At 47.6% G+C, this 21,419-nt stretch overlaps 4 protein-coding genes across 4 annotated transcripts in view; 1 reads left to right on the forward strand and 3 right to left on the reverse strand.

The window, feature by feature from the left end:
* Nucleotides 1–21,419, forward strand: part of LOC120445307 — a 48,791-nt gene that overhangs the window by 9,201 nt on the left and 18,171 nt on the right. Inside the window, exons 2-4 of the mRNA XM_039625617.1 lie at nucleotides 2,711–4,504; nucleotides 13,887–14,194; nucleotides 21,235–21,409. Of these exons, the coding sequence (XP_039481551.1) occupies nucleotides 3,033–4,504; nucleotides 13,887–14,194; nucleotides 21,235–21,409 (1,955 nt within the window). The 5' untranslated portion in view covers nucleotides 2,711–3,032. The remainder of the gene's footprint in view (nucleotides 1–2,710; nucleotides 4,505–13,886; nucleotides 14,195–21,234; nucleotides 21,410–21,419) is intronic.
* Nucleotides 4,799–5,542, reverse strand: LOC120445310 (S-phase kinase-associated protein 1). The gene has a single exon (XM_039625620.1). The coding sequence runs from the start codon at nucleotides 5,437–5,439 to the stop codon at nucleotides 4,921–4,923; it is 519 nt and encodes a 172-aa protein (XP_039481554.1). The 5' UTR covers nucleotides 5,440–5,542; the 3' UTR covers nucleotides 4,799–4,920.
* Nucleotides 17,548–18,934, reverse strand: LOC120445309 (odorant receptor 59b). The gene is made up of 3 exons (XM_039625619.1): nucleotides 18,165–18,934; nucleotides 17,747–18,104; nucleotides 17,548–17,680 (listed from the first exon to the last, which is right to left on the reverse strand). The coding sequence occupies exons 1-3, from the start codon at nucleotides 18,932–18,934 to the stop codon at nucleotides 17,612–17,614; spliced, it is 1,197 nt and encodes a 398-aa protein (XP_039481553.1). The 3' UTR covers nucleotides 17,548–17,611.
* Nucleotides 19,322–21,241, reverse strand: LOC120445308 (putative odorant receptor 59c). Its single transcript, XM_039625618.1, has 2 exons — nucleotides 20,031–21,241; nucleotides 19,322–19,981 (listed from the first exon to the last, which is right to left on the reverse strand). The coding sequence occupies exons 1-2, from the start codon at nucleotides 20,804–20,806 to the stop codon at nucleotides 19,522–19,524; spliced, it is 1,236 nt and encodes a 411-aa protein (XP_039481552.1). The 5' UTR covers nucleotides 20,807–21,241; the 3' UTR covers nucleotides 19,322–19,521.

Below are 21,419 nucleotides of genomic sequence, written 5' to 3' on the forward strand. Positions count from 1 at the left end.
AGCTGAGCAACAACAAGGACATGTCGAAAGGTTTAGTTTTGGGGCCACACAGAAAGAAATCAAAGGTGCACTAAAGTTGTAAGAAAAACTGAAGTTTAGCTAAAGAAGACTGTGTATGCGGAGCTACTATAACTTTTAACCTTAAAACAACTTTATAAATGATCCAAAAAGGAAATATTACACAGAGTAAACAATAAATCATAGCTTTCTTGGTTGAGTTCACACTGAAATGATATTTGATCTCCCTTCTACACGGAAGCTGCCTTTCCTTTGGAGTCGACCTGGCAAAGGACTCGCCGTGGGCATTAATCAGACTAAGCGCCCTCGTGCTCCCAGATGCAACTGCTCTTTGCCAGAAATTGGATTGTTAGTTTTGAAACAGTCGGGTCCACGTGTGGAGGTCATGTTACCAGAGTCACCAGCCACTCACCTGTGACGAGGGCTGGCTCCTGGAAAAGTGGGAGCTCAGCTGTCAACGGGTTCACAGCTGCCCGCATGCTGAGTTGGAGCTGGGTTGTTGGACTGTTGGTCTGTTGGGTTGTTGGGTGGCTGGGTGTCACGGGTTAAGTGCATGAGAGTGTCACCATTAACCCCCTGCAGTCCACTGTACGCTTTTCGTATTCCGACCGTTTGCCGTAATGCATTAGCACTGTCCAACCAAAACCAGTAACCGGTATCAAATAGAGGGACTATATAGCCATTCCCCCGGAGACTCCATTTCCTGTTGGCGGACAGCAAAGCCCCTGGCGAAAGAGCACGACTTAGATGTCCTTTTCTGGTCGTGCTTCCGTTTGACTTGTTGTGGCCTTTATGAATAATTGAAGCCACCATCCTCACGCCCTCACACTATCACATCCTCACACTCCAAGGAGCGCGCAGAACGTCAATTGTTTATTTATTGTTCGATTGGAATGGTCCCTGCACTGCCAAACCGCGACACTTGCAAATGCAAAATTCATGGTCTCTTTCATAGCTTTTGTCAGAAAACTCACAAAGCATGTTTATGCGAGGATAAAGCTGCATATAAAAAGTTGGCAATGAAACTAGCTTGCGGCAATGCAAGAAGTATGTATGTAGATAGAAGCTAAAGCTCATATGTCACCGCCATCTTAAAGCCTCATAAGTATACCGAATCTCAAGCAAACATTTATCCACATCAGAGCTTAAGCAATTAGATAAAAATCAGTACAAACTAAAGCTTAAAAGCCTTCCATAAACTGTAGCCAAATCCGTACTAATCGTACATAGTGGCGCATGATCCCGGGCTCAAAAGTGGAAGTCACACCTCCATGTGGTCGGAGTGGCAATTACTCTTGCTGCTCTGCCATTATGGCCTCATCCACAGTCCACCCTGTATACTGTATACAGGAAACAGGATACTGGCTCCTGGTTCCTGGTTCCTGGATCCTTCCCTCACATCTCCACGCTCGCTCTGGCCAACTTCTAGTCCATTGTGTTTGCTGTGTGTCTGTTGACGTTTGGTCTCGCCTCTGAGAAATTTTTATGGCTCATAAAATTCGAAATTAGAACTGCTGCTGCTTCCTGTGTCTGGTTTCTGAAATATATAGTATTCTTGTGTTCCTGTACAGGAAATGTGTGCCTTCTTCATTGCGTAGTATGAAATCGTAATGCTCTGTTCACCGCCTTTTGAGTGCACAGAAATCTGGAGCCGGCAAGTGGATTTCAGTGGATTTTCCTTTCAGAATTAGTATTACATTTAAATGGCGTATAATTTGTTAGCGCCATAATATTTATGCGAGCTGTGGCCGTTCACTTTTATTTATGTTCACTTGGCTGCCTTTTTTCCGCGTTTTTCCGCGAAATTTTCCCCAGTTGACAATCAAGCGCACTTCTTGCGAATCGCGTTTAATTTGCGTGCTAGAGGCACTCGGCTGCCACAATGCGGCGGCCACGCGGCGTATGCGCAATTTACGCGTTCCCTTGCTCAACGACTCTCGGGAAAACAATCATATAGTTGTGTTGTTTTTCCGCCGCCTAGATGCGGAAATTTTTAATTGCCGACTTAAAGCAAATTTGAGAGCACAACTTGTTCTTGTTCTTGTCGTTGTTGTTGTTGTTGTTGGCCCAGTTGCCTTTGTAGCCAACAATCCGGTCGGGCAGTACGATTACGCTAACTCGCTGCTCTGAATTTTGGAATAATGTGCGCGACCTTCATTTTTGTTGAAGGGAAAGTACGCAACACAGAAATAACATTATTCAAAGAAAACATTTTCCTTGCTCTCGCAAAACGTAAAAGCAGCAAAGGGCACAAAGAAATGGAAAAAAAAATGCAAGGGGGGAGGGGTAAAATAAATAAAAGACCATGGCGAAATTCATTTCCCAGGAGGATATCTCAGATTTTTAATAAGAATCCGCGGCTCACACGGTAGAATAAACATGCTCTAACTATTGACTCTGAGTACTCTGTAGTTTAAGCTCTGTAGAGCTAGTTAATAATTCAAGCATTATTTCAAACAGTTTAAAGCGTCTAAAAATCGAGCTGATATATTTGAATAATTAATTCGTTTGAATGGTTAAGTGAGCAAATACTATTTAAATATTTTATTTGAATAGTGTGCACAAGAGCTTTGATGTTTCTATTGGTTTTTTGGTTGCTGTAATTTTGCGAACTCATTCCATCGAGCTCATCATCATTCATCGTATTCCTGAATGTCGGGGGCTAATCACTGGATTTCTCCTTCCGTTTCAGCGTTTCCCCGGAAAAGCGAGCAACGAGGAAAGCGAGTGGGTGGAGCGGGGAAATGGGCGCCAGCGCCCTGACCATCCGCCCAAATCAGCGGCGGCACGGGGGCACGGTGCGGATGCGTGATGTACTCGTCCTAGCCTTTGACAACTGAAAATGGCAAAAGGTAGCTGAGCAGCAGCCAAAGGAGCAGCAGTCCTGGCAAATCGATAACCACAACACACAAAGTGCTGATCAGCCAATCAAGGCGAGCGCAACTAAGCGATATAGGGGTGCACTCGCACTCAAAAAGCGCCCCGAAAAAAGAAACAGAGCCACAAGCCCCAGGATGCGGATGCGGATGCGGATGTGGATGCGGATGCCGCAGGCTGTGCAGCTGCTGTTTGCGATGGGCTTGTGGGCGATGCAAGGTCACGCGCAGTTGGATTCACAGCCAGAGGCTGCCGTTGGAACAGTCGTTGGTGCAGCAGCAGCAGGAGCAGGAGCTGTAGGAGCAGCGGGTCCTGGATCCCCTACGCCACGGAACCGCATCAAGGCGGAAGCCGATGCCCTGATGACGGGCGACAGCTTCAACATTCGCCACGGGCGCTCTCGGTCGCATTTCCTCCATGCCAGCACAAACAACAGTGGCAGCAGCATTGGGAGTGGCGTTGGTGGTGGGGGTGCTGGTGGTGGTGGTGGTGGCATTGGGACCACCCGCCTGCTCCTGATCCCGCCCACACAGCTGCCGGGTGTGGGCGGGACCTCCCCGGCTCCCGTCACGCACAAAATCCGCAAATTGCACAAGAAGAAAATCAACGAGAGCATACGCAAAAGTGTGGACAAAAGTCTGGGCCTCCGCCATCCGCCAAAGAACCACCGCAGCTTGGCCGAGGCCGAGCACCTGCAGGGTCGTCCCACCAGCGAGGATACCGAGGACACCGAGGACACGGCTCTCAACGAGGTCATGCAGCTGGCGGATGAGATTGAGCTGGAGAGCTCATTCGTTACGGCGGCCCCAACAGGTGATCCGGATATTGGTGTCAAACAGGCGCGCCAATTTGTGCGTGATGAGGCCAATTACCAGGAGGACGATGAAGACACTATCGACGACGAGGAGCTCGATGAGGATGAGGCTCCTCCGTCCACCACCACCAAGCCAAAAATCGCCAGTACCCGCCTGCTACCGGTGAATGGCACTTGGCATGGGCGCATGGGCACCATAACGCGGGACTCCCCCGCGGAATCGGATTACGACGCAAATGCCCAGGACAACGCGGATGAGGAGGAGGAAGAGGGTCAGCCATTTGGCAAGCTGCTGCCGCTCAACGAAAGCCTCAGCACCACCGAGTGGATGGACGATGCGGCGCAGCGGGAACCGGAGGCGGAGGCCAGATCCCAAGCGGCCAGCATGGAGGTCAAGCAGATCAGTTTCGACAGCGATGGCGATGGCGATGGCGACTCTGATTCCGATTCCGAGGCCGGAATGGATACCTCCGAGGTCACCATGGATGATGGCTATCCGCCGGATGCGCAAATCGATGACAAGACCAAGCAGCTGGTCATTGGCGATGTGGAGGAGGACAGCGGCGACAATATGGAGTCCAACCAGATAACCGCCGACGTGATCAACGCCCGGGACAGCAAGATCGATCTGGTGTCCAAGTTCCTGCAGTACATCGAGCAGCAGCACCTGATGGGCTCCAACTGCGTGGCTGGCACCTCGCTCAATCTCGGCGAGGGCGTGGTCGACCGGTATGCCCAGGACAGGTTCCGGGTGGAGGCCGAGGTGGCCGTCAATCGCGCCAATATGCTGACCAGGTGAGTGGACGTCACGGTCAAAGTTTTGCCAGTTCCTCTGCCCACATCATATTCACATGGCAAACTTTTCCAATCGAAAGTTTTCGGCCAGACGGTTGGCGAATGCAAGTGGCAATGGGAATGGAAATGGATTTCGCACTACACAGTGGTGGCCAAGAAAGTAGTGTTCTTTCCCTGAAGGTCATTTGGGGGTCGAGATACATCTGCAGGGTAATTTAGATAGAAACTAGAATACTTTAATATTAGCTAAGTTCAGGATCTTAGAAATCTTGGTAGAATGAAAACCAATCCCAATGCGGTATGTTCGATTATATTTGTAATATTGCTTATCAGTTCAAAATGTCTGAGTACCATACTAATCCGGCTACCAGCCCTGAAGCCTTCGGGAAAGTTATTAAGCCATATTCACTCCTAATTTATATGTCGCCATACACTGTGGACGTGGACTCGTCCTCCTCCTCCGGAACTTCCGTCGCCACGGGCAGCAAATCCTCCTCGGAGAGCGAGAAGTCGTTGGTTATGTGGAAGGTCTGGCGAATCTCCTCCGCCGTGTGGCCCTTAATCATGTTGGCCACCGTCATGCAGGCGGCGTTCAGCAGATTCCGCATGTCCAGGTAGTTGGCCGCCAGGATGAGCTCGAAGAGCGTGCCCTGATCCATGGCCAGGAACTCCGCGTCCCAGGCACTGATCTGCACCATGGGCCTGGCTGCCTCGCCCTCGTTCTCCTCTGCATTATCCTCCGGATGGTGCGCGGCCCAAGTGAGGACCTTCTTCAGGATCGCCGAGTTCACATTGGGCAGCGGGATGAGTGTGTCGTGCTCCGCCTCCAGTGGACAATCCTCCAGCAGGGTTTTGATGGTGCTCGAGCACTTTGCCGTCTCGATGTCGGTGTCGAAAACTTTCCCATCGGAGGACTGCAATTTGATGACTGGCATGGTCCTATTTCCCCCTCCCAAAAAAAAGGGCGTTCCTTTACAGTTATACAGCACAACTTTTAGACAAAATCGAAAAGTGCCAATTTGACAGTTAAAAATTAAATCAAATAGATTTGTAGTGCCAGCAAAATTGGTGATTTATCATATTTGAACAAATGTCCATGGAATAAGGTTAGCATCTATTAATCATTATTTATTTGAAAGTAAGGTGCAAAATCGATTATTTACACAATTTTAATTTCATTACATATTTATTGCTGTGCAAGTAGTAGTTGATTGCCATTTAAAATTGTGTTTGCCATGTTCTACACAATAGACATGTCCATCGAAGTGCAATTTATTGCCGTTTGTTATAACAGAAAAATATGAAATATTTAAAGCCCACTTTGGAAACGGAAATAAAAACAAAACTAGAGATTTGGGGTCCATTTTCCATTTGCCATTTTCCATTCAACATCGCTCATTGCTCGGGGTTCAATTTTCAGCAGATACTCGCCATTTTCTGCTCATCTAGATTGGCCCGTGTCCTTTGTCAACAAGGAGCATAATGTGCTTTTCTTGTTGCCTGTGGCTCTCGCTTTCGTGTGTTGGTCCTAGTTGGCAGAACTAGCGTCGCTTTCCCTGCGATTTTCCTCCGATTTCCTTCGATTTTCCCGTCCGCCTGGCTGCGTGCAATTTTTTGATAAAAGTTCAATTACTTAGCGTGGCAGGCGTGCCGGGCAAAAAGTTTGCGCCATTCTTGTGGCCAAAAGAAAGGCCAGCTGGTGGTGGACATTGATTTACCTGGACGACCAAAACGATGGCAATTCATTTGGTTTTTCTTGGAATTTCCAGCTGTCCAAGCCTTGCAAACTGACCAGGCTGATGTGATGTGTGTGTGTGTGTGTGTCCATTCCGCTTCCATCATCGATTTGGCAGTATATCGTGTATCAGGATAACAGCCCCAGTGACAATCCCAAGGACATGCCAGCCTGCCAGCCCAGTTGCCATGTTTTTTGAGCTCTGCTTTTCTTCTGCTGCTCTCCAGCAGCCAGGCACAATAAACACAAAGTTTCATCAGATTTCGCATATCTGACTATGAAGTCCGAGCACCAAAGTTTCGGACTCCAAAGTCCTGTGTGCTGTGTGCTGCGTCCTGTGTTTCAAAGTCCAAGTGTCCCAATGTCCTTGCCTGCATACACGCATCGTATGTGCTCCATGCAGACATTAGACCTGGAATTTATGTCCTTCTGTTTTTTCTTGAGTGTCTTTGTGGCAAATAGCAAAAGAGAAATCAGCAAAAAAGCAAACTTTCTGTGAGCAAAAACGAAGGCAACTTGAGTTCGTGCAACAGGCCATTGGATGATACTGTCCAAGCGTCGATGGTCACCAAATTGCGATGACATAATTTTCCAGCTAAGATGACAACTTTTTGCGCGCTGATTGAGCCGGGAAATCAAGGCCATTTGTTAGCGAAAAACTCATTTGTTAAAAGCCGCAAAGAAGGGAGGACAGGACAACAAGCTGACGAATCCAAGGAACAATTGCCGCTTGTCAATAAAACGCACAAATAAACAATTAACCCAAACGACGAGCAGCTTGACAAATTAAGTGACAGAGGGGAAAGGCCGGAAAAGCAAGGAAAAGCGAGGAAAATGGGAAAAGCGAACAATGTCGTAGCTTGGCCTGGGGAGCAATAAAATGTCAAAGTCTCACTGTCAATAAATTAAATTGCAAACGGCCACGGATCTGGCGAGGGATCAACATTATTGCATTTAGTGTCATATGCCAGGCATTTGTTTTCATTATTTGTTCTATTTGTTCAATGGGAAATGTGGCCGCTGGGACTGAACTTCCAGCTCCTTGATTTATCCAGCTTGACTTCCATAAATCTAATGGCATGGCCAGAGATACGGGTTCATAATTTCTGGAGGGGCATGCGGCTAATCAGGATCCGTTTTAATCAGTTTTGCTTGTGTTAACATAATCAAGGGTGGCCGGAAAACTTTTCCCTCGGCCGGAAAAGGGAAATGAAAATGAAAATGAAAGGGAAAGAAAAGGAGCGAAGGGAAAATGCTACACAGATAGATACTAATTGAAGTTATTGTTTAGTGATACATTGTTATCGCCCCCTGCCAGCGAAGGGTCCTGTTTCGTGTTGCCGCTCGCTTTTTGGTTTGGGCATTTCCCGTTCACTTTGTTGCGCAAACAAAAACAAGGATAACATTTAAGGAAAACAACGGCCAAGGTAGAAGGTGAACCGAGGGAGGCGGGGGCCGGGGGGCGGGCTAAATGGCTGTCAGGAAAAACAATATCAATTCAAGTTGAAATTACGAGCTTCAATTGTTTTCTTGCCTTGGCCACTTTTCGTTAGTTTGCCTTCACGCCGCCGAAGTGCAGACGGCAAACAGAAAGGAAAAGCGACTTCAGCTCCGCACACACGGCACAAAAGCCGAAGAGGGAAAAGTGTGGCAATGTGGCGGATGGAATCGGAAAACTTTTAAGTACTTAAATGTGTTGTCGTCGCGCAGAGAGAAGGTGAGAATCGTGCGAAGGACCTGCTGCTTTTTCATGTCCTGAAATTGAGTTTCCGGTTGCCTGTACACTCTGCCAACAAAAACCCTCTTTGTTGCTACAACTCTGGCTTTTCCTTTTCCTTTTCTTTTTGCTTTTGCTTTTGCATTGGCTTTGGCTTTGGCTTCAGCGACTTCAAGTGTTCAAGTGCACATCTCTCTTATTTGCCAGGCAATGATTTTGTTATTTTCCAGCGGAAGTTCGGCGATAAACTTGGCAAATAATTTATTGCCAAAGTCGTCGCTTGTTTCAACTCGCAATGCCTTTGGAATTCGAGTGCCGTTTGCGTTCAGTTCGTACAACAAATCGAAATTGAAATCTGCATAAGCGATGCAGTTTCCAATTGCCAGCGGCAATAAAACGCGACAGCAGCAAGGACATCCCCACCCCCAAAAGGCGGATCCTGCACGGAGAGTACTTCCCCCCCAAACCCCCCATCCCTCCCCAGAGCCGCGTCATCGTCAACATCCTTCAAAAGTTCTCTTCAAACGGAAGCAAACAAATATCTATGCAAGTCAATGTTCAGGAAACGGTTTCGCACGGAGAAAAATGCATGTCCTTGGGGGTTTAAGGATATGAGTTTTATATGCATAACCAAAACTTTCTGTATTCATCTTAAATTTTATATTCATTTTTGGTATATCCCTATTTCCGTTTATATTTTTGTTATAGTACTAACTAAATAATTTCTCTCTGTGCTGACAGCGAGGTCACAGCAAAGCACTTACCCCTTGATTTCTCGCAGTGTGCAGGGCTTTGCGACTTTGTGCCGCTTGATTTACTCGACTCGGCTTTTGCCCAGCGGGTGGTGCTAATAACACTGCCCCCTTGGGCCCCCAAACCAGCCACGCCCACCGACCTTTGCACCCGCCAGCTTTATTGTTGGCCGCTACAGAATGCAGTTGTCTAGCCCCAAAATGGAAATTGTTTTCATTTTGTGCAAAACAATCCTAATGTGCATTCTTCCCTCGCCGCCGCCTGGAAACCCGCAACTAAAAATGTAGCTGCCACTGACACGGACATGCATGCCCATGTAGGCCAGCGGCGGCATTTGGAGCATCCTGGATGCGGATGGGCTGGGGCGGTTTCCTTGCAACCTGTGCACCACGGCACCGCGGCACCACTTTGCCGCGGCCCTTTTTCCAGCTGGTTTACTCCAGCCCATTCACATCTGGGTTTGACTCGTCGTCGTCTGCTGGCGATGTTGGATGCAAATGGTGCTGGTTCTGGTTCTGGTTCTGTTTCTGGTTCTGCATCTGAATCGGGTTGTGGTGAATCCCCCTTTTGACGCATTTCACAGGTTACAGTGGTGCCTCAGTTTACTAACCTTTACTAACCAGGCAAATGACACTACGGCATTTGATTTGTGTATTTTTTTGGCTTTTTAACACCTACCTTCTTTAGTGATATTGTAAACTTCTTTATGAGCTTGTTTAGCTCTTAATTTCTTTAGTTGTATTATGAAATTCTTTATAAGCTTGTTTAAATAAATGTTCTTTTTATGATTGCATTTTGCCAAAATATTATTTCATCATTCTATTAGAGCTGCAATAGTCGTACAGATTAGTTATTTGCCCAACCGCATCACATTCAATTTCAGTTTGCAAAGAGCATTTCGGAATGCCTCTCGTTTGAGTAATTGAATGAAAAGTGTTGAAAGTTTAGTCGCTAAGCGCTGTTTCAGCTCAATTTAGCCCGGGAGTTTAGCGAACGAGGCAGCAGTCCAACTTATAATAGGTCGTCTGTGAATGTTTCAGCTGTTTCAGCCCCCCTTTTCTGCGGCTTTACCAAACTACGCCACTGCATCGCTTTGGCGCGCTTTGTGCAACACATGTTGCCATAACTTAACAGCTTAACAAACTTGTCGAGTGTACCCCGAAAACAAGTCCTTCGCCTCGCCGCTTTCAAGTAGCTGGCCCACGCGGCGAATGCGTAACGTTTAAGCCACTGCAGCGCCTCCTTTTTTGCGAGTCTATTTTTGCGCAATAAAAACATTTGAATCGCGCAACTCGGAACTCAGAACGCAGAACGCAGAACGCGGAGCTCAAAGCCCAGAAACCCACAATCCAGAGCCACAGACAGGCGGGCAAAGTTGGTCCTTTTGGTGGAGTACACAAGGACTCATTATGCGCGGCGGCAGGAAATCAGAAAAGGGAAACTTTTTGGCCAAAAAATGTTTGGCTGTTTGGCAACTTTGCGCCCTCGCACTCTGCGCCTGCAATAATAATAATCATCGGGCTGGCAAAGTGCGTTGAAAAGAAGTTAGCAAGTTGAAAGCAATTAATGGACTAAATCAAAAAGCATTTTTTCAACAATGGCCCAGAGCTCAGAAGGCCTGCGGATCCTTGGTCCTGTGGCCAGCATAAACATGCCAACAGCAAACATGTCGCCTGTAGGTTCAATTAGCCGCAAGCCAACAAGCCAGAAAGGCAGGAGGAGCAAAGTGCTACAAACTGGGCCAACATGGGGTAACTTTTAATTAATTGAACTCCTTTTCCGGCTACCTAATTGAACACACTGAACACTGTCATGTCGTGTGAGTTTGGCAGTGATTTTCGTTTCGGGGCTACACTTTTGATCTTTTGCCTTCGATGGCAACTTGCATGACAGCACTCCATGCCAAATTTGACACATAACTCTTTAATTTCTTCACTTGTCTTAGCTTGGCACGAGATTTAATATACGTACGAGATTATATCAGTGAAACTCTTACGTAAATGTATCTAAAAGGCAATCCAATTTCCCTCTATGATGGAAAGCAAACATTTTCCATAATTTTATAAGCTCTCACAGACATGGAAAGAAAACATAATTCTCGGAAGGTAATTAGCACAGAATCATATCTAAATATGTATCTTTTCAGCTATGCCGTTGCCTCACCGTTTGATCATTTAATTATGGCCTAATTAAAATTGGCAAGAAGCCTTGACCGTTATGGGCCATTAAAAGCGCACCCGGCAAACAAATGAGGGTGGCCCAGGCGAACTTCAGACGAAAAGGGCGTCGTCTGAGTCAGTCAGTCAGTTGGTCATTCAGCCAGTCTGTCAGTCAGTCAGTTGGTCATTCAGCCAGTCAGTCACTCAGTCAGCCTGCTTTTCTAAGGATGTGCCAAAGTGTCCTGGCTTTGAATAATTAAACCGGAGCAGTTCGCTTTCAATTAAGATGCCGACACGCAGTCGGAGTCGGAAGGCAAAGGATACTAGAGGCTTTGGCTTTGGCTTTAGCTTTGGCCAAAAGGACACGGCCAGCAGCCTGAAGTGCCCTCCAGGACTTTTGGGTGCGTTCGTGTGTCCTTCGCGCCTCCGCAGAGTTCGTGGCCCCAGGTGCCGAAACTTGAAATTATATTTCATTTTCCCTGCATAATTAATTTTTTCTTCACACTCTGTAGTAAAGGAATTAAATTTCCTTGTTTACGGCTGGGCAATTATATTATTTGTACGTGTGCTCGCGTGCTGTTTTGCATTATTTTCGAAATCAATAGAGCCTTGGCATCGACTTGAATCCAAATATGAGCCCACAAAAGGGAAACCGATGGACGTGGAAAAGCGGCGGAAAATTCCAACCTCGACATGCAACGGCCTTCCCGCGTAGAATAACAAATAAAAGCGGCTTAAGTGCCGCCAGGCGGCTTTTCCTCTGCACTTCCAAGGCGATTCACGACTCGGCTGACTGGGCTGGCATCATGTGCTTAACAAATAAGCGAAACAGCCTCTAAGGTACTCAAAATCGCGGTAGTTGGGCATTTTGGCAAGCTGCAAGGAGCAAAGAATAACTTTCTTCCTGGCCAGTGATGGCCAACATATTTTTAATTAAACGTCAGAGCGATCCTGTGCTCGACTTTCGAATTCAGCTGCTGCGTAAGCGTAATTACAACGCATCTGGGCATTAACAAAAAAAAAAAACAACAACCAAGCAACCGCATCATAGGAGGTTGCTACGTGGCTCGTATCCTTTAAGCGCACCTTTAAGCCTGCGACTCAGTTAACCCGCTCCGCTCCAAAAGCGCACACAGACAAAGGCCAAAAGGGAGGAGCACTTTCGAGTACTTACCGAGTTACCTGCTCCTGCTCCTGCTCCTGCATCCCCATGTCCTGGTTCTCACCTCCACCTCCATCGTCCTGGCCACCGGCACCTGAAGCTTGTTTTGCGCTTGCTTTCACCTCTTTCCCAGCACTCAAGTGCTGAAAAGTGTTTTTAGCACACTTTAGGACACAGTCTCAGTCTCAGTCTCAGGGGGAGGGGGAGGGGTGGAAAAGCCGGAAAACAGGCAACACTGCAACTGTAAGCGTCCCAAACTATTTAAGCATCCCCTGCAACTCAAGTTGTCTGCGGAGAATGTTAATTGGGGAACGAGGACTTGCAGGACTGCACAGTAAACAAATGTGCAACCTGAATACCAACCAAGTGCACATAAAAAATGAATATAGTACGAGGAGCATACTAATCATAACTTTAAATAATAATATTAATAAAGAAATTGTAAGTAAACAGTTTTTAAATCTATGCACATGTGATGCTGCCGCATGCAATGTTTACGGTGAGATATGAGCACTCATTATTGGCCATGTCGGAAGCGTTTATGTGTATGTGTATGTGCGTTTTGGCCATAAATAATGGGAGCCTGGTGGAAAAAAGCTGTCAACTCCATGTCGAGCTCCCAGCTAAGTCAGCATTATCACCAGCGAACAATGTCTGCGGCACCATCATCATTAGGCGACTTTTGAGCCCCGCAATGTCCTTGGACACTCGCACATGGATTTGGTTGGGGATTTGGTTGGGGGTGTTGGTTGGGGGCGCGGATCTGGCTGACAAAATATGCCTTTGACATTTACAAATGAGGCCCGCCAGCGAATTAATGAGCCACGCCCAATTAGCAAGTGCGTCACATGCGGGAGTCGCAAGCTCCAGTATCAGCTCACCCATTGCTTTTGGCTAATGTATTGGAAAATGGAATTGAAGTCGATGCTGTGACAATTTCTTTGGCAGCACCCGTTTTTTCTGCGCCTCGTCTGCACTGGCAACAATTTAATTAATATTACACAGACAGGCGAAGAGGTGAACTCACCCTCCCCCCCCATTCAGTTAGCTTCAATGTAATTTTCTCGTTTACCCACTTTCGAGGCAGAATGGCTGGCGGGCCAAGGATGCGCGGGAGGACATCCTGCGCCGGGCCGCAGACAATGGAAAGCCAGGAGCGCACTTGAGCACAGTTTGAGGCGGGTTGAATGCGCACTGAACGCGCCTATACTCGTATAGTTAGTAAGTGTGCACTTGAAACAGCCAGCGGGCCATAACTCAGCCCTACAACCGCCATCCCTCGCAGCCGGGTTATAAATATAATAAAAATGACGGACCAACAAGAAGGAAAGGAAGCCAATTCTGGGGGCTTCCCTCTCCACTGGTTCACTGGTCCACCGGCTCACTGGTGGTTCACTGGTCCACTGAGCCACTTTCAAAACTTATTACATTATAATATTCATGCCCTGCCACCCAAGAAGGGGTTTGGCTTAGGACGAGCTACGTGCCCACATGGTTTCGCAACAAATCGGTTAACGACCTCTTGAAAATATTAAGCAACATTTTGAGGGCTTTCTCAAAGGATCTAAGCAGTTAGGTGTATATTTGTAAAGCAACCCTAAATTATATAGATACACTGAATACTAATGAGGCCAACTTGTCGTATTAGGGAATTAAGGAAACAATGCAAATCGTTTAATTTCCTTTTCCGTTTGGCTTCCCTGCCCTGCCGAGGGTATTAGACATTCGGTACTTGCACTTCCCACACCGCATGCATTTTGAATGCAATTTCCTGGCTGTGCCAGGGCCATAAATTGCAATTTTTTCACTCGCCTGCAACTAATATCCGACGAATGCCTCGCTTGTTGTCTCCGCAGGATCTTCAAGACCACCGGCCGCTCCGTGCAGGAGGATGTCAACCTGCTGCACGCCTCCGTGCTGTCCATGGTGGAGTTCGACGATGATATATTCGCGGCCGGAAATTGCTTCGACTGGAACGAGCATCCCGCGCAGCCGGGCCTCTTCTGCCCCTTCGCCTACCGGCTGCCGCCACCGAATCTGGGAGCGGTGTTCGCCAAGGATCTGGCCATGGAGTACCACTATCTGGGCAACACCTCCGAGTGGTTCTTCCTGGCCCGCAAGAATGCCGAGAAGGTGATAGCCCGCAACGAGCAGTATCTCAAGTGTAAGTATTTCGGGGCATGTCCTCCATCTGATTTATTTGCCTGATTTATGGGTCAACCCGATAGCAGCGCCTCATAGCACAGGCATACGGCATTGAATGTTTATTTTTGGGAGCCCTAATCTGCGACTTCATTAGTCACCGCCCAGACATCTGGCTGCGAATCCTGTTGGTCCTGCCTAATTGCGTATATTTTACCCGGCTTTATCACGGCCGAGGGCCCGAAAATGTCGCCTGACAGCGCAACAATTAAGCTATAATATATAGTATAAATCGGAGTGGGTTCCCTTTAACTTGGCAACTCCACTTTAAATGGAAATTACCTGAACCCATGCACCAGTTCCGTTTGTAATTAGCTGGATTCCTTCTGCTCCGCCGAGCATCTAATCCATTCTCACGGCCTTCCGCATGACTGTCCGCATGATTGTCCGTATGGCTGTCCGCAAGGCTGTCCGTAAGCCTGTCCGTAAGCCTGTCCGTACTTGGCGGTGATGCGTGAAAGCTAATTTTATGCAAGACCCGCCACGATGGCTTCTTGTCAACGTCCTCAAAGCGCGGAATATACAGCAGTCGCCCAGCTTTCCCTTTAAATCTGCAATATTTGAGGCGAAGCGATGGAAGGCATACTAATGAATTTTAATGATGTTGGCGTATCCCATACTACCCAGCCTACCCATCCTTGGCACTCACTTGTCCAACAGTTTGCATAACTTCGGCAAATGCACTCGACACGAGCGCGCCGCAACATTTCAAAATAATTTGCAAATTAAAGGTTACGGTTACGCCACGTCGCATAGCCAGCCGCATTCCCCATCAGCTGGCTTTCCCGTTTTCCCATTTTCCCCATTTTCCGGCTTGCGTGTGCAACGGTGGCATGCAAATTATTTGTTTGCTTGCCTACAACTAATACTAAATGCCGCGGTTGTGCCACTACATGGGCTTTTCTGTACTTTACCGGCCTTTCCACTGAGCGAATTGGATTTCGAACTTTTGTCTCTATTTAAAGATACTACCTTGAAGAGTAAGTTCATTTTCCATTTTTATTCTTAGCACAGCAATTCCTATTGACAAAGGATGAACTGTGTTAATGGCTCTCCCTTAAATGCTGCAGATAGAAGCACATAAAACAACACTCAATTTAAATGCAAAGATTGCCGATTGTTTCTGCACTTTGAACAGGCTGCACTGGCCTTTGACCCAGGCAATACATAACCTTGAAGATAACGTTGTGAGTATTTTGCTCCGTGTGACCACACACACACACATTTCTTCGCCCGTATCCGGAGATTCGGAAAACCGTAGTGGGCCGCAGGCTCAGGCCTGCAAATTGTATGGGCGAAATTGCACGAGATGCCGCTGAAATATGTGTATGTTACGTATACGCCGTGTGTTCGATCGTTTCCCCCCGCCCCTTGGCCTGACTTTGGCTGTGACACTCGCCCACTCAGCATGTCCTCCGTGGCCAAGGGAAAACAAATGGAATCGAAAACAAACATTCCGCAGAGCGGGTGGCAAATGTGGGTGGGCACATGGCCCATGCATACTAATGGCATTTTGGCACAGCCAAAAGCTGATTGCAGGCTGGCAGCCAACTATTTGCCATAGATAGATGGGATAGAAGTCCGGTCCTGGTCCACACTTGTTCCACACTTGTTTCAAATTGAAAAGACTGGTGGAAAAAAGCAAACTGGCGAAATTATATTTGTGACTCTAACAATAAGCGAAAGCGGTTCCCGTTTGACATCGGGTCATTTATCTAGCGCATAAACTTCTTTAATTTTGATTTATGGGCTGCTGAATGTACTGCCCTTCGATGTGCTGCCAATTTGCATATTTGCATTGGCCTTTGCAAAGTTGCGGAGTTTGCCACTAGCAATTGTTTTACTTTGTAAAGGACATTAAGGACACTCGTGGAGTGCGGCCGTCATCACACCACAACCAATTTGCGGCCTATTCGAGCGCAATTAATTTGATTATTTGTTTGCGGTGCACAAGGCAAATGTTTCTCCTTTGTATTTGCCGCCGAAAAAAGCCAATTCGCGAAGTGATTACATTTTCATTGCATAATTAATCATATTTTTTGCCAATCGCCGACACATTGGCCATCGAAATGCACAATCAATTCGAATCGAGTGCTTTTAATAGTCATTTCAGCTGCAGCAAAATCACTTTAATGGTTGTTAAATTCGCAAAATGATTAATAATGTCGATTTGAGTGCACTTAATACAGTAATTTAGCCTAATTGCTCGTGGGAACGCAAATGCTTAGACAGGCTTGAAAAGTCATCAATTGATTGAGTGCGTGTAATACCAATGATATATTTAATATCAGTATTTACTTTATGCTCTATGCTGTGCAAACATGAGCTGTAATTAGGCGAAAAAAGTGAATCAATCATATGGAAAAATGTGCTTCAAAGGTTGTAATTACTGAGAGAGCACTATAATTTAGGTCAAGACTATCCCAATTGCTGCAAATATAATTGAACAATGTTTTTGTTCACATAAATGTAATATGTTTTTCAATCAGACAAGCTTACATGCTATACTTAAGTATTCGTAGATAAACCGCGAAATAAACTAAACTGAACATGAGTTTCTGACCATTTCGTCTGTCCAGGAAGTTTGATAAGAGCAATGAAATAGGCGGACTCCTTCGGCTTGTTTGCCTCACCATTGTTGGTACTAAGGACGACATACTTGTAAATATGCCCGTGCGTCTAGTGCAAACACATATCAGGGTTCATCCATCTTGCCCCAACCAAACCACTTTACATGTTTATGTACTCCTGCGTGGAGCAGCATTCGTTTTGCGGGGGGTTGGGGGTTGGGGGATATATGATGACGCGTGTGCGGCAAGTAAACCGCAAAAATATGTCATAATATTTGCTTTTGCCACAGTCTGGGGCGATTCGTTTTGTATTATTATATAGGAGTATACTCGTGCTCCGCCTTTTCGCCGGCTAGCAGTCACGTGTTTAACATAAAATTTAAATAAAAATCGCATACAATATGTAAACGGTTATATGTACTTCCTGTGGCTGCTCCTTCTCCTTCTCTGGCTCCAAATCTCCAACTCTCCATGGGATACACTCCTGTTTGGCGAGCTTTGAGGCCATTTATCCAGACTGCTTGTTGTTAGAATCGTCGACTCGTCTGGCTGTTGTAATTTCCGTCTGCTAACGCAATTTGCGAATTCAGTCTGACTGAATTCAGTCGCATCCTTTGGCCTGGCAATTACCATTTAGCAACTAAATCAGCCAAAATCTTGCCAGATAAGCCACAACATATACACATTTTATGCAAATCACGCTCATAAAGAATTCCTCGGGGGGGGGGGGGGGGGGGGGGGGGGGGACACTTTTTTTTTGGGGCTCATGGGTGCGCAGGGTAATTCGGAATCATTTTTGTGAGCTAATTTTACTGGAACTGCTCGGCCAGATTCATTTGTCGCACTATCGTAATGATGCTGAAGGCGAACTTGGCCACCTAAAATGGGTCAAATGTGATGGGTGAAGTTGGAAGGGAAGTTGCTAGCGCCGAAGGAAACCTTACGCTTATGTTGCTGTTCATGGAGATGGGAAAGATGCCGCCGGCAATGAAGATTATCGGCTGCTGGACATGGTGCATGAAGTGGACCAGCGTGGCCTTGTAGCGTGGCTCGGCATCCACCCAGTTGGACTGGAAAATCTCGTTGGACAGGTCCTGGGCATCGTCGATCAGCATGTTGCAGGTGTAGCAGAAGGGGAACGTCTGCAGCAGGATGGTGATGACGAACAGGAGCGAGGCGACGCCCTTCCAGAAGTTCGAGAAGAAGAACACGTTGACCAGGGTCAGACCCAAAACGGAGCCAATCAGCGCGAATTGCACGAAGATGGTGCGGGATATCATGGGGCGAATCATGTCACAGCACCTGCAACACACGGGTAACAACTTAGGAACGCACCCAACAGATCCTCGAGTATTCATTCACTTCAGTATGGTCTTGTGGTCGAGGACGCAGTTCACCAGATCCTGGTAGTTGTCCGCCTCACTGCGCTCGGGATTCATGCGCAAGTTGCGCACGTGATCCTTGAGGACCTCCATGTGAGCCCGGAACATGATGGTGAACATCAGGGGATAGGTGTCGGATAGCTGGTCCTGCAGCACGGCAAAGGACATGGTGATGTACTCGAATATGGCCTGGATCCACAGGCTGCCCATGCCATCGCGCCAGTCGATGAAGGGATTGTAGACGGACCACGGAGGACGACCACTTAGGGCGTAGGACAGGAAAGTGGAGCCCGCGTAACCGCAGTAGATGAAGCTGTAGATCAGAAAGGCGTAGTTGCAGCGGGCCACCATGTTGTGGATCTTCTCGCGATCGCTGTCGTTGGCCAGTCGCTTGTCCAGGGAGTCCAGCAGGATCTCCGTCTTCCGCAGTCGCCAGAGGAAGAGGTAGGTGATGGTGGACTTCACCGAGGCGCCGTACACATTGATGCACACCTGCAGCGAGGTGAGAAACTCGCCGGGCGTGAAGTTCTTGAACTCCTGCACGTAGCTGATGATGAAGCCCACGGGCAGGTAGAACACCCCGAAGGCGAAGGGCACGCAGGTCCAGAAGAGGTACACGTACCGCAGGACACCCTCCTTGGGTGGAATCCACCCGATGAGCCACATGGCCCGGTACAGATATATGTTCCCCTGGCGGGACTGCACTTTCTCCGTCAGCGGAGCCGGATTGATCAGCCTGAACACCGTCATGATGCCCACTGACCTGGTCGTAGCCAGCAGCTGCACTTTATACCCGGATACCATACCCTCCCATGGAGCAGCTGCTCCATTCCCGGCCAACAGGCACGCCCCACCGATGGTCTGCGGTCTGTAATTAGACTTAACCAACGGCAGACAGGTGTTAAGTATTTAAGGGGATTTATAATTGAGGTGCAAGCAGGCCTGTTAACTGTCAACGGGCTTAATAGTTAATTGTTGGCTGCCCTGGTTGATAAACCAATCAGCGAGGCCAATTGAATTGAACTTTTAAAGGGGCGCATTTAAACTGTTGTATTACGTCGAAAATTGGTGTCATACTTTTAAATTATTGGTGTGAGTGTATACATTGAAATGATTACAGAAAAGTTACTCAAAAGGTAGTGGGAATTCGGCGTATATTCATTCAGATTTCGACCCGGTTTCCCTTCTTATCACTACATGGCACTCAAGTGTGTAATCACTTCTGGAAAGCTGAGTGGATGTGCAAACACTACAAATACTTCACTTCACTACAGCGTGAAAGTGTGGGGGTGCAAATATTAGGTTACGGGCTTTTCTTTGCAGTGCACTCCAAGGATCTAAGGATTTATATCGCCATTGCTCCTCTCACTGAAGAACTTCTCGCCCAGATTCATCTGGTTGACAATGGTGATGATGGTGAATGCAAACTTGGCCACGGCAATGTTGCTCTGCACCGAAATGGGGAATATGGAGCCGGCTGTGAATTGAATGGGTTGCTGCGCCCGGTGCAGGAAATACAGAACCGCCGACTTGTAACGCCTCTCCGCGGTTATCCAGTTGGAGTGGAATAGGGCGTTGCTGACATGGACGGAGTCCTCGATCAGGTGCTCGCAGAGCATGCAGAACGGGAAGGACTCCGTGCAGATGGCCACGATGAAGGACACGTTCGCCATAATCGTCCAGATGGTGTTCGGAAAGAACAGGATGCTGATGGCCGCCAAGCCCAAGTCAATGCCGACCAGCATGAACTGGGCAAAGATGGTGATCGACAGGATGGGTCGAATGATTTGAGAGCACCTGAAAAGGTTCATCTATTGTAAAAAGAATAGCCAGAACATGAGCTTACTGTATGATGGTCCGATGATCCTGAATGCAGGCCACCAGCTGCTCATAGTTTTCCCTCTCACTGAGCTCCGCATCCTGGCGCAGATTAGCTATGCGATCGGTGAGAATAGCCAGATGGCAGCGGAACAAGGAGATAAACACTATGGCATAGGTATCGGATATTAGCTCCTGCAAGGTGCCCATGGAGACCACACAGTACTCCAGGATGGAGGCAATCCACAGCTGCCAGCGGCCATCCTGCCAGTCAACAAATGGGTTGTACAGCTGCCAAGGGGCTTTGCCAGCGAAAACCGACGTGAACAGGTTGAGAAAGCAAAAGCCCAGGTACGTGGACAGAAACAGCAACACTATGAGATTTGCCCGCGTCACCATATTATGGAAAATCCGACGCTGTGACGGAGTAACACATCTCTGGTCCAAGGACGAAATAAGTTCGTTCATCCGGCGGAAACGCCACATCTGGGAATAGGTCACGCACGTCTTGATCACGTTCCCGATGCAGTTGATGACCACCTGCAGCGAGGTGAGGAACTCCGTCGGCGTGAATCTGTCGAAGTGCTTCACATAGGTGAGGCACAAGCCGAGCGGCAGGTACACGATGCCCAGCCACATCGTGGTCAGAGTCCACAGGCCGTAGATCCATCGGAGCAGACCCTTCTTGGGCGGTGTCCAGCCCATGAACAGTGCGACGCGGTAAAAGTAGTCACTGGCATCCAGGGAGCTGACCTCCTGCTCAAGTGGCGCCTTCTGCAGGCGCTTGAAGAAGAACTTGGTCATCTTTCCCGGGGGGATTTGATACTTCTAGAGTGCAGATGCGCTCGAAGGTGTTTTTATATGGCTGTATTGGCCCTTTTGATTTGCTTTTAATGTCACGTCATTTTTGTTTTATTCATCAGAGAAGTCCCGAGTCATCAAAGGCAACGTGTTTGCACTTATAAAGTCATTAGTCGCAGGATTGTCTTAGGCAACGCCAACAGTCAAGGTGAAGCACTTGGCGAAAAAAGTAGCTAAAGCTTTTGACTATTACTTGAAAGCAGCAGTTTCCACAGATTATTAAAACTACTTTCGATTTCTCGCCGTGTACCCCACGGGGTGCTCTGAATTGCGAGCTGCTGACAGCCATGAAAAGCCTATCGATTTCTGGGTCCTCTAATTACAGCTTGCATAATGGATAACGCTATTGAAATCCTTACGTATCCTTGCAGCCTTTCATCTCTACTCGAACCGCACGGAGGAGCGCATCGAGGACGACACGCTGGCCGTGAAATACGAGGACGGCAGATGGTCAAAACCGTATTACGACTGCGGCGGTGGGAACATTTGGATGCTCACCTACACGGTGCCGTTCTTTGGGTATGAGAACGGCACTTACCACTTCAAGTGAGTATCG

Source organism: Drosophila santomea, chromosome 2R, assembly GCF_016746245.2.
Source record: "Drosophila santomea strain STO CAGO 1482 chromosome 2R, Prin_Dsan_1.1, whole genome shotgun sequence".
NCBI classification, from domain to species: domain Eukaryota; kingdom Metazoa; phylum Arthropoda; class Insecta; order Diptera; family Drosophilidae; genus Drosophila; species Drosophila santomea.